This window comes from Ursus americanus, chromosome 31 (genome assembly GCF_024610735.1).
Source record: "Ursus americanus isolate L20-20 chromosome 31, mUrsAme1.1.p, whole genome shotgun sequence".
NCBI classification, from domain to species: domain Eukaryota; kingdom Metazoa; phylum Chordata; class Mammalia; order Carnivora; family Ursidae; genus Ursus; species Ursus americanus.
Genome location: NC_142157.1, coordinates 20,658,577 through 20,675,187, shown reverse-complemented (window position 1 = coordinate 20,675,187; position 16,611 = coordinate 20,658,577). Strand labels below are relative to the sequence as shown.

At 38.8% G+C, this 16,611-nt stretch overlaps 2 protein-coding genes across 13 annotated transcripts in view; one reads left to right on the top strand and one right to left on the bottom strand.

Annotated features, from left to right (window-relative positions):
- CACNB2 (calcium voltage-gated channel auxiliary subunit beta 2) overlaps nt 1-8,420 on the top strand; it is a 369,559-nt gene extending 361,139 nt beyond the window's left edge. For all 8 annotated transcript variants that reach the window (XM_045787501.2, XM_045787510.2, XM_045787492.2 and 5 more), the window contains 4 exons: nt 1,152-1,303; nt 2,952-3,047; nt 4,025-4,210; nt 5,033-8,420. In XM_045787501.2, the coding sequence (XP_045643457.1) occupies nt 1,152-1,303; nt 2,952-3,047; nt 4,025-4,210; nt 5,033-5,527 (929 nt within the window). In that variant the 3' untranslated portion in view covers nt 5,528-8,420. The remainder of the gene's footprint in view (nt 1-1,151; nt 1,304-2,951; nt 3,048-4,024; nt 4,211-5,032) is intronic.
- The window catches only part of NSUN6 (NOP2/Sun RNA methyltransferase 6), a 306,108-nt gene that overhangs the window by 241,713 nt on the left and 47,784 nt on the right, over nt 1-16,611 (bottom strand). For 3 of the 5 annotated variants that reach the window (XM_087857648.1, XM_087857650.1, XM_045787473.2), the window contains 4 exons: nt 12,915-13,040; nt 9,733-11,388; nt 9,230-9,354; nt 5,803-6,744 (listed from right to left, as the gene is read on the bottom strand). In XM_087857648.1, the coding sequence (XP_087713774.1) occupies nt 11,176-11,388; nt 12,915-13,040 (339 nt within the window). In that variant the 3' untranslated portion in view covers nt 5,803-6,744; nt 9,230-9,354; nt 9,733-11,175. Of the gene's footprint in view, nt 1-5,802; nt 6,745-9,229; nt 9,355-9,732; nt 11,389-12,914; nt 13,041-16,611 lie in introns of those variants that run through there. The other 2 variants (XM_087857649.1, XM_045787462.2) reach the window with 2 other exon arrangements.

The window sequence follows — 16,611 nt, the reverse complement described above, 5'->3', positions numbered from 1 at the left end:
AAATAATTATATTAAAGCTACCAGCCCAGATTTTAAAGACATCTCGGTAACTGAAAGGACTCTAGTCATAACATATTGTGAGGCAGAGGATTAGTGACTTGTCTTTTCTGCAGTAATATACTAGTTGAAATTACCTCCAGCAATTTTCTGCATGGGTCTAAATGCATAAGAGGAATTAAAAGTCCTTCTCTAGGTCTAGGAGTCTCATGGAGTCTGCCCTTCATGATGGTAGAGGACGCCACAAGCTACGTGTTAGGCCTTTATAGACCTGTGCTGCCTAGTACAGTAGCTTTTGGCTATTTAAAACTTTTATTTCAGCTTAAAAATTGAGCTGCTCACTCACACTAACTACGGTTCAGGTACTTGGACCCAGCTGTGCCTCACAGCTATCGTACTGGACGGCACTGATACAGACTGTTTCCATCATCACAGAACATTCTATTGGACAGTCCTGTTTTAGATTCTAGAGGGATCATGGAGTGGATAGACTGAAATTCTCTTGGTGTTCAAGCACATTTTTAGTTAAGTTTTCTATGACTCTTACAGTTTGGATTTCTGTAGTGCTGCCTCTAATGTATAACTACCCTTTTAAAAAATGAATACTGCAGGACCATCGTCCTGTTGGCAGAAACTATGGGAAGTGTGGTTTTGGACAAGTTTGTCACAGATACTATTAACGTCCCTCCTATTTTATGTTGGATTTCAGCTTGCTAATAAGTATATCTAGATTATCATATCCAGAAAGCATACCAATAGGTGACAGTATAAACACAGATTAAGCTGATGCAGTGAAAAGAAACGGGGTGATAGTTTCAATGGTAGCATGGTCAGAAACACACATGTTAAAGATAGTCTTAAATTTTCTATTTTACACATCTTTATGAAATGATTTCACAGAGTGAAGTTTTATAGCACAAAGAGTGTTATACTGGAAGCAAATTTTATAGCTGGTTGAGAGAATTCCCTCAATTCTAAGGTTCTGTGGAGAAATAGCTCTTCCCAAAGGATACCTTTTATCACCTCGATTGCCTGTAAACATTGACCTATTGGCTGCCCTACTTCCCTTCCTGTTGAAGAAACACTGTACCATTTTTATTTCAATTTAGTTTAAAAATACTTTAAGTAATTGAACTCTGCTTAACCTTTTACAGCGGAAGTTCAGAGTGAAATCGAAAGGATTTTTGAACTTGCAAGAACACTGCAACTGGTAGTCCTTGATGCGGATACTATTAATCATCCAGCTCAACTCAGTAAAACTTCTTTGGCCCCTATTATAGTCTATGTAAAGATTTCCTCTCCTAAGGTAAGTAGGGTTGTTACTGTTTGCTCTCTAATCAAACTTCACTACAATTGTTTATGTATTAAAACAAGCTACATCTCTATCATCATAAAGAGTTTGAAGAGACAGAGTAGTCAAGAGTCTTTAAGATTCAAGTAAGCAAAGTGTGATTATTAGTTTCATGTCTTAGAACAGCGATTCCCAAAGTGTGGTCCATGGTTTCCTGGGGGAAGATTCTGAGAGATTTCTAGAGAGTCAGTCCATGAGGTCAACATTATTTCCATAATAATACTAAGACGTTATTCTCCTTTTTCACTGTTTTGACATTTGCACTGAGGGTGCAAAAGCAATGATGGGTAAAACTGCTAGTGTCCATGAATCGAGACTGTGGTAACAGACAGTGCTCACAGTTAACACCACTACCATCTGGTTTCAATGAAGCATGTCCAAAGTAGTATCATTTATTAATGTTACTAAATTTTGACTCTTAAATACAAGCCTTTCAATATTCTGTGTAATGAAACTTGAATAATTGAAGCACTTATTTTTACCAGTTATCATCTTGAGGACGCACAGTGACTATTCAAGTTATAAACTCAAGTAGCCTCTTTTTTCACAGAATACCATTTTTATTTGAAAGAAAAACTGACATGTTTATTAAGACTTGGTTATTTGGCAGATATTGTCTCATTTGTCACCAGTAATAAAATTCAAGCTTTCAAACAAAAATTAAAATTTCAGAAAATTTGTGTCCACCTAAGAGCTTAAAAGCTTCTCAGCCTTTTCTGATGAGATCAATGGTAACAGCTTCTCAGATAGCCTTTTCTGATGAGATCAATGGTAACAGCAAATGTTGTTTTAATATTGCATAAGAAGTGCGTCAACGAACCATTATTTTCCAAATGATCAATGAATGACGTTACAAAGCATGCATAATAAAAGATCCATTCAAATTTCAAGACAAACCAATGCAATGTAATTTAGCAGTAAGAAAAGTTCATTAATAGGGTTTAAGCTTTCACATGGCAACTAGTCTTTAAGAAACTACCACTTGTTGAGTTTAGTGTAATATCAAAGAACAATATATCTACAGTTCCTGAAAAGGCTACTAAAATATTCCTCTTCTGAATTACCTATCTGTAGAAGGATGGATTTCTTCACATTATTTCAACCAAAACAAGACACTGTAGCAGTTTAAATGTAAATGTAGCTAGGAGACTTTGTTTATGAAGCCAAGCATATTAGAGAAATTTGTAAAAAATGCAGATTCTTTAACAAAAATAAAATGTAACAGGTTTGTCATTCTTTTTTAAATGAATATTTAATTTTTTCAGTTGTAGTTTCTACTATGGTAAACATTGTACTTCACATAAACAAAAGCTCTGGCTCTCAATTTTTTTAAACATAAAGGAGTCATGAGACAAGTTTGGTAAAAAAAAAAAGGTAAGAGTCAGAATAAGCTCCATGCTAGTTATCTTTTTTGAAAGTCTTTTTTAAAGCTTGCAACTGAGATTTATGTTAACATGTTAATTTTGCAGATAATCTTATATATTTTATAGCTTAATCTATTATAAACCATTTGTGCTATATGTAAAAAGGCCCTAGAATGAATAACAAACCTTGTTCCTCACCTGAGTGCAGATATTCTTCTGTTAAATCTTATCTTTCACAGGTTTTACAAAGGTTAATAAAATCTCGAGGGAAATCTCAAGCTAAACACCTCAATGTCCAGATGGTAGCAGCTGATAAATTGGCTCAGTGTCCCCCGGTAAGTCATCTGTATGTACAGTATAATACGCCCGAAGACATCAGACCTGGCATTATATTTAGAAAGCAAACAAACAAAAACCAGACAGGTAAACGGGTGTCAGGGGAGAGAATTCTCCCCATTGAGCCATGGTCTTCATTCCCAAGAAGTGACCTGTACTACCTCTTCGCATGGGCACTTGTCTAGATCACGGGTTACAAAAAGTTCCAGGGCGTTCAGTGGTGACCTCGCTTTGTTAATATCTAATTAGTATCCTAAATGAAACAATTATGGTTTCAAAAATTTGGTTTATAAAATGGATCTGTTTGGGATTTATTATTTGCTCCTAATAGTTATTGGTTCTTAATAACTGAGAAATTGATTTGAGACCATGGTAAAAAAAGAAAAAAATCTACACCATCAGTTACCTCACTTCTGAAACCTGAACACATTCCTCCTCCACATATCACACTCTGGGACTGTAGATAACCGCTAGGTTTTTGTTTTCATAGGTAGGTATATCAGAAGCTGTAAGAATTACAATATTTTTTATCACTTGGCATATTTTGAAGTTTGGACCCTGTCACATCATTAGTGGTTTCAGCTTTTTTTCTGCCAAATTTCATGTCCTCATCTTGCCTCAGTAATTTCCAAGACTTTTTTCATAGTCTCTGTGTCAAAACCAGGCCTCTTCCTGTACTATTCAGATTATACTTTTTTCTACCTCTCTTTTCTAGTATGTCCTAAACAATTACCATTACACCTTTCATTTTCTGCTCATTGCTCTTGGTTAAGCATCCAGGGTTGTCAGCAATGATCTGGGTAGACAGACACAATCTGACTCAACAGGACATGCAGCCAGTTTGAAAAGGAGAAAGCAGGAGCACAGGAGCAAATACAAAGTGGGCAGCTCATGAGTCCCTTTTTCTGAGTGTGGGTGAAACGCACTCAGTGCTGGGCTGGTGTAGGTGTGTCATCGGAAATGTTTGCCTCTGCAGGAGCTGTTTGATGTGATCCTGGACGAGAACCAGCTCGAGGATGCTTGCGAGCACCTTGCCGACTATCTGGAGGCCTACTGGAAGGCCACCCACCCTCCCAGCAGCCGTCTCCCCAACCCTCTCCTTAGCCGCACTTTAGCCACTTCGACTCTGCCCAGTAGCCCCACTCAAGCCTCTAATTCACAGGTAAGAGGCGCTCGCTCTTAAGCTCTAGAAACTAGGCTGCCTTCGGCCACCTGGCTGGGATCCAAGCCATTACCCAGAACAGCGCCTGTTCCAGAAGAGCAGTTCTGTCCAAACTGAGACAAACATTGAGTCATGAGTTGTGTACCCATAAGAAAAACTGTGTAAACAATCATACTATAAACTCCCTAACTACATGTCCTGTAAGACAAGGACAGCATTTTTCTACACTGTCAGCAGCACAACCATGGAATCAGACTGCCTGGGTTCAAGTTCCAGCTCTACCTTTTACTAGGCATCTAAGGTTTGAGAAGTTGCTTACCTGCCCCTTGCCTCAGGAAGACTAATGGCAATAGGGCTGCTGCATTATTGAAATAATACAGAAGACTGTCTTAGGATAGGACTTCCCTCATACCAAGTACTATGTAAGCATGTGACATTTTATTTCTTCCCCTTCATCCGTAAGCCAAAGTCAACATCATAAGCATTTTTAATGTTCCCACCAGTATTCAAGTAGAGGTAGTGAAATGTACACTTGTGTGTGGAGACCTCTTAGGGACCTGTATCTGGCTTGAACCCCAGAAGAACATACATATAAAAGGATGCCCTCCCCCCTTCATTTATTCATTAAGGGGGAAAAAAAAAGTCTGATATACTATAGTACAAACCTTGTAAATGCCACCAGATGTTATCCAAAAGAAGTAACTAAGCAAGATTAGATTTCATTTTAGAAACTTCCAAGGGAATAAACCCTTGAAAGGGCAGCCTTGCTTTCATGACATGTTAGTTCTTTACACACCCTGTGTTTGCTCCCTTCCCCGCCAGGGTTCTCAAGGGGATCAGAGGACTGAACGCTCCGCTCCTGCCCGGTCTGCCTCCCAAGCTGAAGAAGCAGCCTGCCCCGAACCCATCAAGAAGTCCCAGCACCGGTCCTCCTCCTCCGCCCAGCACCACAGCCATCGCAGCGGGACGAGTCGAGGCCTCTCCAGGCAGGAGACATTTGACTCGGAAACCCAGGAGAGTCGAGACTCTGCCTACGTGGAGCCGAAGGAAGATTACTCCCACGAACACGTGGACCACTATGCCCCCCACCGTGACCATAACCACCGAGATGAGCCCCACGGGAGCAGTGAGCACAGGCACAGGGAGTCTCGGCACCGTTCCCGGGACCTGGACCGAGAGCAGGACCACAACGAGTGCAACAAACAACGGAGCCGGCATAAATCCAAGGATCGCTATTGTGACAAGGACGGAGAAGGCATCTCCAAAAAACGGAACGAGGCTGGGGAGTGGAACAGGGATGTTTACATCCGCCAGTGACTTTTGCCCTTTTGTGTTTCTTTTTTTTAAGTCTTGTATACCACCACCTTCAGACTCAGTCTTGGGGGGTCTACATTGCAGTCATACGTGATCTGTCTTGTATCCTTTGTATTGCTGTTGCTTGAATAGCAATAGCATGATTGATAGAGAGTATTAATATACTTTTTTTTTCTTTTGTAAGTGCTCTATAAATTCGCCTGGTATGGCTGCAGTCCTCCGGTTGTATACTGGACTTTTCAAAAACTGTTTGTTGGGATCGCTGCCACTTGAACAAAATCTGTTGCCATCCAGGTGGCATTAGTATTTTAAGAAACATAGTTGATGTTTTCAAAAATGTAGTTAATGTATCCAGCAAGCCAGAACTGGCCCAGATAAAAAGTGGAATTTCTTGATTCTCGAGATTTTTAATACATAGGCACCTGATTTGCATATTCATTTAACCATGGACCACTGTTTCTTGCTTGTACCTCTGGCTGACTAAATTTGGGGACAGATTCAGTCTTGCCTTACACAAAGGGGATCATAAAGTTAGAATCTATTTTCTATGTACTAGTACTGTGTACTGTATAGTTTGTAAATGTTATTTCTGCAAACACCTTCTTATAATTATATATAATATATATATACATATATATATATCAGTTTGATCACACTATTTTAGAGTCTTAATGCCAAGTCAGCAGATTTGCTTTATGAATTACAGGGACTAGAAATGCCCACCTTCAGGAAATTTGTAATATCGTCTAGACACCTATCCCCATTCTAGTAGAAAGTCTGTACATACTGTAAATACGTGTGATTGCCTGACTTGAAAAGGTTTGATTTCTGAATGTTTTACCATCCTTGTAAGTTTATAATTTTGACCATAAATTATGGTAAATATAACCAAACTCCAAAGGTTGTTCTAATCCATGCAGTTCACACTGATCGTGACAAACACATTCTTAGTAGCTAGTGTCTTATGTCACTGCACTGGAGTATACGAGCCGGACCTCTGTATGCAAGTGTGTCTGTGTGTACGAGTGTGTAAGAGTGACTGAGATGGAGCTGAGTGCTGAAGACTCGAGACCGATACCTAGAATTCTACCCACCTGGCTTTGTATTTAATTGTGCGACGTGTTGCTTTAAGAATCCATTGAGCAGTCAGGGAATGTGAGGAAGCTTGCTGCCAAAGGTGACTAGGAAGGCATTCATCTGCTGGCTCCTTGTTTTTGCTCCTAGAGAGTAAAAATACAGGCAATTTTTAACTGTGAGTGTTTCACTGGAAATGTACAATCTTTGTGTGTTTGAGTATTTGTTTTAGTAAGAAATGTTTACACAGCTTGTAGAATTATTTCGTGGGAAAATAAATTTTTCTAACTTCTCCCACCTCCTTTTCTAACCTTGCCTATCGTTCCTGTTGTTTCTCTCCCTTCAGTTTCCCCCTTCGTTCCATTCCCCGCCACCAGCTCCAACAGTTTCGCTGTCCGTCAAAACCTAGAAGTGCTTCTTATAACCAAAGTTTCTGCTCTTCAGAAGTAATCAGGGCAAAATGAGGTGACTGACTTGAAGTGAACAAAACGTTAAGAAAATCTTCCTCCATTAGACATCTACTCTGAAGGGGAACCCAGAAGATACTATTCTCCATGCCTCAGTGATACAGCTGTAAGCAGTTCACAGTGTGGTCACGCTAAGGCTAAGACAACCTTCTCCGTGTCGCTTATGTGTACCTTTTGTCCAGTTACGACTGGACAGGTAAGACAGTATTAGTGTGCAAGTACCTAGCACCTGAAGTTTGTCCCTGGAAAATGCCTAGCTATAATTGCCTAACTTCAGATCTGTACATGATGAAATTATTATTTTGTTAAATAAGTTCATCTATTTTTGTTTTGCTTCTTTGATTATCCCAGGTTCTTGCCAAATATTCAGGGACCTTTCTAAGTAAAACTGTTTCACGTTTAACTCCTTATTTCCCTTCCCCTGCAAGAAACTCAGTTTTTAAAATGAGTTACATTTGAAGGGTTTTATCAGCTAATATAAGGAACATTTTCCTCAGAATTAATTTTTGTTAATTAGCTCTGTACTGTTGACAAATTTATTTATTGAATATAAAAACAGTAGTCATAATATATACGTTTTTGATGTAAAATATTCATATCATTGGGAAACCATATTCCAGTTAAAGTTACTTGTATAAAATATTTCTGAAACTTTCATCCCAACTAATGACTTTGGGATATTTAAAACTCTTGAGGTATAACTGGTATTTATCTTACTTGCTGCTACCACTAATCCCTTTCAAAGAGTCATGCTAACAGATTCCAGTTTTAAAATTTTGTACCTGGATTCTTCATTTTTCACTTTACTGTGAAACATACCAGTCCAAATCAGAGTATTCCTCAAAAAACTATACTGCAGGATTTGACACTGAGCACCTGTACGTGAACACTGTATAGCAGGCATGTGTGTGAACAGTGTGTACTAAATTTGTAAATGAAGACATAATCCCACGGGCCATGGGAGATTTTACTGACTTGTGGAATGTAAAATTAGTCTTTTCACTCAGCAAAGGCTTAACCTTAACCTACTCAGTTGTAGAATCATGACCTTTGTAGTCAATCTAGAAAATGCTGGAAATGGAAATGTTCTTAATAGTTCTGTGTTTTATTGTCAAACCCATTTCAGTTTTTCCTATGCTCTTTCTCTACTGCTCCTTTAAGTTACTGTTACAAAAAGGTGCTGCTAAATGTAGGATGTCTTAGTCATATTGTACTTTGGGACAATGCCACATTTTTAACATGGTCTGCTATGCATTCCTGTTAAACATTCACTGTCAGCTACACTGAACTGTTCAACAAATATGGTTTAAAGTCATTCATATAAAACAAATAAAGAGCTGGCTTTCTGCACTGTTTATTAGTAGTATTAATTGCCATTTTAGGAATGATTCTTATAGTTGAGAATATGTCAGTCAAATTTTCAACAACGCTTCCCACAGTGGAGCATCTTTCTTAAGGGCAATGCTAATTCCTGAGGTTACTTTAGTGAGGTTCCCGTTATGTCTGATAAAATGCTCATTTACAGAAGGTAAAGATCTTTTAAATAGGAACAGTCTTTCTCCCACCTTAATTCTCATGTGTGGCAATTCTTGATTCAGATTTTTTAATTCTTCCTTCATTTTTAAAATGAAGATCCATCTTGATGACAAATTTAAATCTTTACCCTTATCCCCCCTTTGCTCAGTGATACTGCTGCTAGTCTTGGAAACTCTTATAATAGTATGTCAAGAGTCACACGGTCAGGGAAAATAGGTAACTAGATGACTCTGGCCAGTTATTGAAATCTGGCTGTATTTGTACTTCATCTTACTATTTAAAATGTGACACAGGATTTTGAAGTAAAATGTACTCACTATTAAATTAAAAAATTTTTTTTTGTTTCTCAGAAATATCTAAGTTAACCCTAAAATATTCTTCTCCACGCTTCCCAGATTTTCTCCCTTTTTTATTCTACTTTTTAACTTTGTGTCCCTTAAGATTGAATGTGTTTTATTTTCCAATTTGCCCTATTTTTTGAAGGAAAGAAACCCACTGAAAAGGTCTTTGTCAAAGCCAACATTTTTAACGATATTCTTTGTCCTCCTGTTAATATGCAAATATTTTTCTTTTGTTTTGCCTGCATTGCTCGTATTTTGCTATTTGTCAGTATTAACAGTTTACATACGTGTCTACTGCTGGTCTCCCTGTCTCCAATCTTCGTCCCAGCTGAGCACATAAGGCTTGGCGGAGAGCATGAGAAGACATGGATTTTTTAAAACATACTTAAAGTTTGGAGAAATGTGCAGAGCCCTAGAAATGGAATTACACAGGTAAACAGTGCTTCTCTTTAGTCCAATGACATCTACTGGATAAAAGGCAGAATGAGGGATATGAAGAAGTCAGTCACATAGTTGAAATATCTTGCCCCTCATTCAATAAGCATGTATTGATGATCTGCTCTAAAGCAGTGGGAGAAAAGACAGGGTTCCTGCCTCCAAAACTTTCCCAAGCCTGGGGGGACGGAGGGGAAAGGAACATGCCTATTAAACTAAGAATGAGTGTGTTAAGTGCCAGGAGGGCACAAGTGGGTCCTAGGGGTGTATGGAAAGACAGAAATGCCTAAGCCAACCTCAGAGAAGGATGTTCAAGAAAGCCTTCTTCAAAGAAGAGGCCTGCTGAAGATCTTACCTGATCCAAGAGACCTTGCCATCTTGATGGACACAACAGAAGAAATTCCGAACACAAACCTAGGAGGGAAAAGAAAGAAACTATTAGGGCAAATGTTCCCAATTGTCCACCTTATATATCTAAGGCTGAGAAACTCTGGGGTGATCCGAATGGAAGTTAAAACATTTAAATTTATTTAACACTGTATGAGACAGCCTTTAAACTGGGCTAGGTATTGAGTATTTTAATATGTCTTATCTAAAAAGCAGCAGGATGAAGCAAGCCTAAGGTTATAATTAATTTTTAATAAAAGTAGTCACTATTGGCTGTTAACAGTGGGATGTTTGGTCACCTTTGCAGTTAAGGGAATGTTTGTGTTTTTGTCGGATTCCAGACTTGATTATGAAGTGGTCTTTTTTTGTCTTGATCTCCATATTCACAATTGCTTTGTCTGATGTTGGTGTTCAGTGAATTTGTTTATGTTCAAGAGGAGAACACCAAGGTATAGCTGTAAGTGCCAAGCCAGTTCCCAGCTACCAGAAGCTGGTTTTTTCTGTCTCCCCAGTCATATCACATTAACTGGTATAATAGGTGTTCTGAGGGATGATGAAAGGTACCCAAATTGTGGAATATTCTCACAATTTTCATGTACAAAGAAAATATTTGTTTTAGGTTTTAGTTTAAAAGCATGGAAAAAAAAGTAAACACGGTCTAGACTTCATTTGAAAGAGTTGATTCAGGGGCGCTTGAGTGGCCCAGTTGGTTAAGCATCCAACTCTTGGTTTCAGCTCAGGTCGTGCCCTCAGGGTGGTGAGATCAAGCCCAGTGTCCGGCTCTGCGCTCACCAAGGAGTCTGCTTGAGATTCTCCCTCTGCCCCTCCCGTGGTCTCTCTCTCTCTCAAATAAATCTTAAAAGAAAAAAAAAGTTGATTTATCAAATAGTAAACAGAAAAACTCTGATAAAATGCTCAGCTCGGTTATGGGTACACGGAAAACATTATAGTTCTCATACCCTGTATTCTTAGGGAACTACTTTATGACTCAAGGACAAATAACTTTTTTTTTTACCAAATTAAATATTGCTCATTTTATTTCTTACAATCACAAATTTTAACATTAAAAATGACTTACATTCTTTACACATTAAAACACAAAACCCCAAATGAAAATACACTCCAGATAGCTATAGGCATCTCCTTTTCTTTATACTATGCTAAATCCTTAAGAAAAAATTTATTTAAAAACACAAAATATAATTTCATACCACCCCTAACTACTTCCTCCATGAAATAAGAGTCTCTTGATCAAATCTCTTGGTCCCTGGTGCAACCACTGACAGCCTTTTCTGTTTCCTTAACAACTATGTCATCATTTACCAGACCTGACAACAGTTGGGTTAAAAAAAAAAAAGAAGAAGAAAAACCATACAGCGAACATTTAGAATTTTCATTTCTAAGGATCCTTCTATGTGCTTTTGCATTTTATGAATTTTGCAATAAAAAAACCTATACAATCCTTATTTGCCAGCCAAATCATGTCTTCTACTCTGGCATCTCTGAGAGAATCAATGTCAGTGTCCCGTAATGGCACAACAGATGGATCAAATCGCTGCAGCTGTTTCAATTGTTCAAATGCTAGGCCAGCTCCCATCATTCCTTCTCCTCCAATCTGTGGTTCCTGTTTGGAGAAAATGAGAAAACGTGAACATCCTCTCGTTGGTAAGTGTGCCTGCATACAACTTAAGTTAAAAGACAAAACTGAGGTATAAGTACCACCAATTCCAAAAACAGACAAATGATAGCTTTGTGGAACGGACAGGCAGTTTTTCTGGGTAGTAATATGTGGTCACCTGATGACTATCTCTTACGACCCACACACTCATCAAGTACCGCCGCTTTGCCACGTTTCCGCTGTGTGATCTTAAGCAAGCAACTTCACCTCTGTTTTCTCAGCTATAAAACAGATAAAATACTCAGTGCTAAGACTTTATTTAATAAGGTAGCAGTCTGCCTGGCATATGGTGGTCACTCAGTAAGTGGATTATTATCAATAACAGCAAGAAAAGAAAATTCAGTTTTATTACCACACTCCCCAAAGCTGACAGGAGTTCCTTCAGCACCTAAAGGTGCCTTTCTCTGACGCATACCAATCAGATGATAAAAGATTTCTATTGTTGTTTTTGAATGTATTAGAACAAATGTTAGAAAGAGATACATTAAGGCTGCGTCAATCAGTTTAGAATACAGAATCAAGAAATTAATATGTGTGAACCACGACTGCACAAGATCCATAATCCTAAATCAAGTCACCACTGCATAAATGTTATGTTTAATGCTTATTATTTAAAAACCTACTGTTTATTGGGAGGGGGAATTTCCATCTCTTTTTGGTATATATTGAGTGTATATGCATATGTACACACACACACACACACAAAACTCAAGTGAATTCTGAAGTCTTTCTTTCCTCCACAATGCAATTACCTTACTTTCTGAGCCTAGAAACCATCTCTGGATTGCTTTTTATCCATATATTCCAATTACCTAGCTAGAATTCTGTACAGGAGGGTACTGAAGTGAGATGTTCGATGTATCTAACTGAATGTGAGCATTATTACAGATTTAAACTTCGTCTCAAACAGCATGGATTAAAAATATAGTCATAATATACTTTTGATAAAAACCAAGACAGGTGAAATAAAGTGTAAGAAAGCTTTCTAAATGTTACGTAGTTTATGTCAGAAACCATAAAGAAGCAATATTCCTGAACCATTTGCCCCCCCCCCCCCCCGGCTAGTTTGCTTATATCCCAGCCTTGATGCAACTTGAGAAAAAATGCTCAACATACTCCATACCAGCAAAATCTAGGAGTAGGAGGGGAAAAGAAACTTTTTAGGAGAAAAAGTTCTGAGTAACATAAGAGCCACAAGAGAAAGAAGCATGTTAACCCGAGTCCCCTGAGCTCTGTGGCATTTAAACACAATGGCAAGGAACCAAAACAGGGTCAAACTTTGTTAGGATGTGGATATTCTCTATGGGCAGTCTGCAATGGATCTCATTAGAGAAGCATTCTTGTTTACTGCAGTATTTGTTTCAGAAGTTTTGCTTGACATATTTCTTCCTATAACAACCTTGTGTTTATCCCCACACTAGAGTTTCTGTAATTTGTCAGATTACACAGAGAAAACAGGAAATTATTCTTACCTGGGGCTGAAGCTGAAGGTAAGGAAATGTTCTGAGGGCCCAGGCAACCTGTTCTTCGTTTTCTGCCAACGTGATGGTGCACGTGCTATACACCAGCACGCCCCCCGGCCTCAGCAGCTCAACTGCCTACAGAAACACGAGCAGACTGTGTACCACAAGGCAAAACCAACATGTGACGGGATCTTAAATCGACAGGATACCTTTCAAGTGTTGGGGATAAATGTTCTGTATGACCAAGACTCGTTCTCTAATGAGAGAGTTCCAGACAAGGTGCATTTCACTATCTTGGAGCTGTTATAGTCCATTTAAACCGAGACTTTCCTAAATATAATCATTCAGTTTCACTGCTTTAGATACCACTTTTTATGCCCCGAACTCACACATGTACACTTTTTAAGCCATACTCCTTTCTGAACTCTGTACTCCCATATTCACTTGCCTTCTCCATACGTCTGCTATCAAATTCAACATGTCCCAAAGTGAATGCCTATCTTCCCTCTGAAACCTATTAGAGATGTGCTATTTTCAGGCCCCGAGCCTGATGTTATCTTTTATGCCTCTCTCTCTCACACACTCCCCATCCATTAGCACATTCCATTGGCTCTACCTTTAAAATCTATCCAGAATTTGGCTCCTTCCACTGCTATCATCCAGGTCCAAGCCCCACTGTCTTTAGCCTGGATTACTGCAGCCTCCTTCTTCATCCCTCTGCGTCCTTGTCTGCCCTCCCATAACCTCTCTTCTCCATACAGCTGCCCGAGCGGTGTTTTAAAAACTTGTCACTTCTCTGCTCAAAATCCTTCAAATGCCCTGACTTATAACTCGGAGTCAAAGCCCAAGTCCTTACAGTGGCTTTCCAAGCCTTACCCAGAGCAGGCCTCTGGCTTCCCCTCTGACCTTACCTCACACATCTCGCTCACTCTGCTTCAGCAACACTGGTCTCTGCTGTTCCAGAACCCACACGGCACACTCCCACTTCGGGAGCAGCACACAAGCTTGGAAACTCTAATTCTCCACACTGCTTCTTCACAGTCTTCTTATCGTTGTGTCTCTGCCACCTTTCCAGCACCTGACTGTCCCAGGTAACACTGCAGCCATTCAAATCCAGCACTCCTATCCTCCCTTCTTTAGTCTGCTCCACGGGATTACTGCTCTGTTACTATATGTAATAACTTATTCATCTATTTGCTTATTTCTCTCCCCAATTAGAACAGACCCTCCATGAGTAAGGCAGGGATTATTTTTTTCACTATTATATTGACAGCAACCAGAATAGCATATATTACATTATGGTTAGGTGCTCAATGAATATTTGTCCAGTAAATAAATGAATCAGGAAATAGGTATTATAAGAAAATGAATTTTTCCCAAATAACTAAGAGTTTATCTTTTCAAACTCCCAGATATTTAAAAACATTTTAAAGAAAATCTTTAAAATATATACTATACATAGTATACTATTACACACTATTATGTACATATATACACACATACATACAGACACACATATATATACTATATGCTATACAGTATATAGAAGTATGGAATAAACTATATAATATATAGTATACCATATCTACTACATACAGTATATTTTTATTATATACAGTAAACATTTGTGCTTTCTACACTAGAGTAGGCTGATTAAATTTAAACTGTTACTGTGTGCCAGTTATTGTTTTAAGCATTTTACATGGATTTTCTCAATTTACTTATAACCATGAGGTATGGTTACTAATGCCAATGAGGTGAACCTATTAGGTAGACTTATAATCCCCATTTCTCATATATGGAAACCAATGTACCTAAAGTCACTTATTGGAAAAAGCACAGCTCCAAACAAGATGTGTCTGATTATAAAGCCCACATTCTCAATTAACACCTCTCAATGCTAAATGGTAAACCTGCTATATTCTAAATTCTCTCTTGTACACAGTCAGCTGTTCCTCTTCGTTGCCATCACTGCAACTACTACTAAGTAGCCTTTTAAAATTTTCTTTCTCCTAGGACCTAAAAAGAACAAAAAGCCCACTCTTTTTAAATTTTTTAAAAAGATTTTATTTATTTGAGAGAGAGAGAGAGAGAAGGCATGAGCACAAGCAGTGGGGGGCGGCAGGCAGAGGGAGAAGCAGGCTATCTGCTGAGCAAGGAGTCCCTGCAGGACTTGATCCCAGCACCCTGAGATCATGACCTGAGCCGAAGGCAGATACTTAACTGACTGAGTCACCCAGGTGTCCCAAAAAGCCCAGTCTTCTAAAACACTGTCCTGGGGCGCCTGGCTGGTGCAGTTGGTTAAGCGTCTTAACCCTCGGTTTCAGCTCAGGTTGTGCTCTCAGGGTTGTGAAATCGAGCACCATACTGGACTCTGTGCTCAGCATGGAGTCTGCTTGAGTTTCTTTCTCCTTCTGCCTCCACCCCTCCCCCCTGCTCCCCGATCTCTCAGTCTCTCTCTTAAAAAAATAAATAAATAAATCTTAAAACAGTGTCCTCATTTTACTTTCAAGTCAAAGTGGGTTTCAGCTATAAGTAAAGCTCCCTTTCTTTCCTGTTTGCTTCCAGGATGTGTTCTTTGAAGACTGTACAGAAGAAAAAGTTAAAGAATCTACTGCCAGCGCATCCTTTGTGTATAAAAGGAGATACTAGACAGATGAGCAGAAATGTACTCAAAGACAACTTTGGAGACTGAATAATTCCAGTGCGTCCGTTATTGCTGTAGTTTATGTACTTATAATTACAAGGCCGAGGGGAAATGAAGAAGTCATCTTTGGTCAAATGCTGTCTACATTCTGTGAAATCCACGGAATCATTTCTGCAAGCCTGAAAGAAATCCTCAAATGTTCTATTCGGGCTTCTCCTGAAACGTGCTAGACGCCAGTTAAATTGGCAAAGTTTTTACGGCTCTTCTATATCCTACACCGAATAGCCCCTTCTCTTTTTTATCAGTGTGTTTCCCTCCCCTGGACTTCCTACTTCTCATATGCTAAGACGATCCAGGAACCCTATAAAAAAGAGTAATTTATTTTATATCCCCTTCCTTACACATCAGCTCTTAACTATGATGTTAACAGCTCGGTGACTTCTTTAAGATATAGCACAATGCTGGAAAGTCACTAAATGTCTCAGTGAGGAAATTCTGCTACTGCCTTTAAATGAAAGAGTGATCAACATAAATGAAAGCTTCTTGTATTTAAAAACTAGGTTTCTCTGTCCTTTTTTGTGTGATAAAATAAACATAATATAAAATTTGCCATTATAACCATTTGTAAGCGTACAGTTCAGTGGCATTAAGTACTTTCACACTATCATGCAACCACCACTACGACTCATCACTAGAACTGTTCATCTTCCCAAACTCAAACTCTGTACCCATTATCACTAATTCCCCATTCTCCTGTCCCTCCAGCCCTGGTAACCTCTATTCTACTTTCTGTCTCTATGAATGTTCCTATTCTAGTTCCATTATATAAATGGAAACAGACAATATTTGTCTTTCTGTGTCTGGCTTCTATCACTTGGCAGAATGTTTCCAAAGTTCATTCGTGTTGTAGAATTTCATTCCTGTGTAAGGCTGTATAATATTCCATTCTGTGTACACACCACATTTTGCTTATCCTTTCACCTCCTGATGGACCTCTTGATGGGCTGTTTTCACACTTTGGTTATTGTGAAAAATGCTACTATGAACACTACTCTCGGT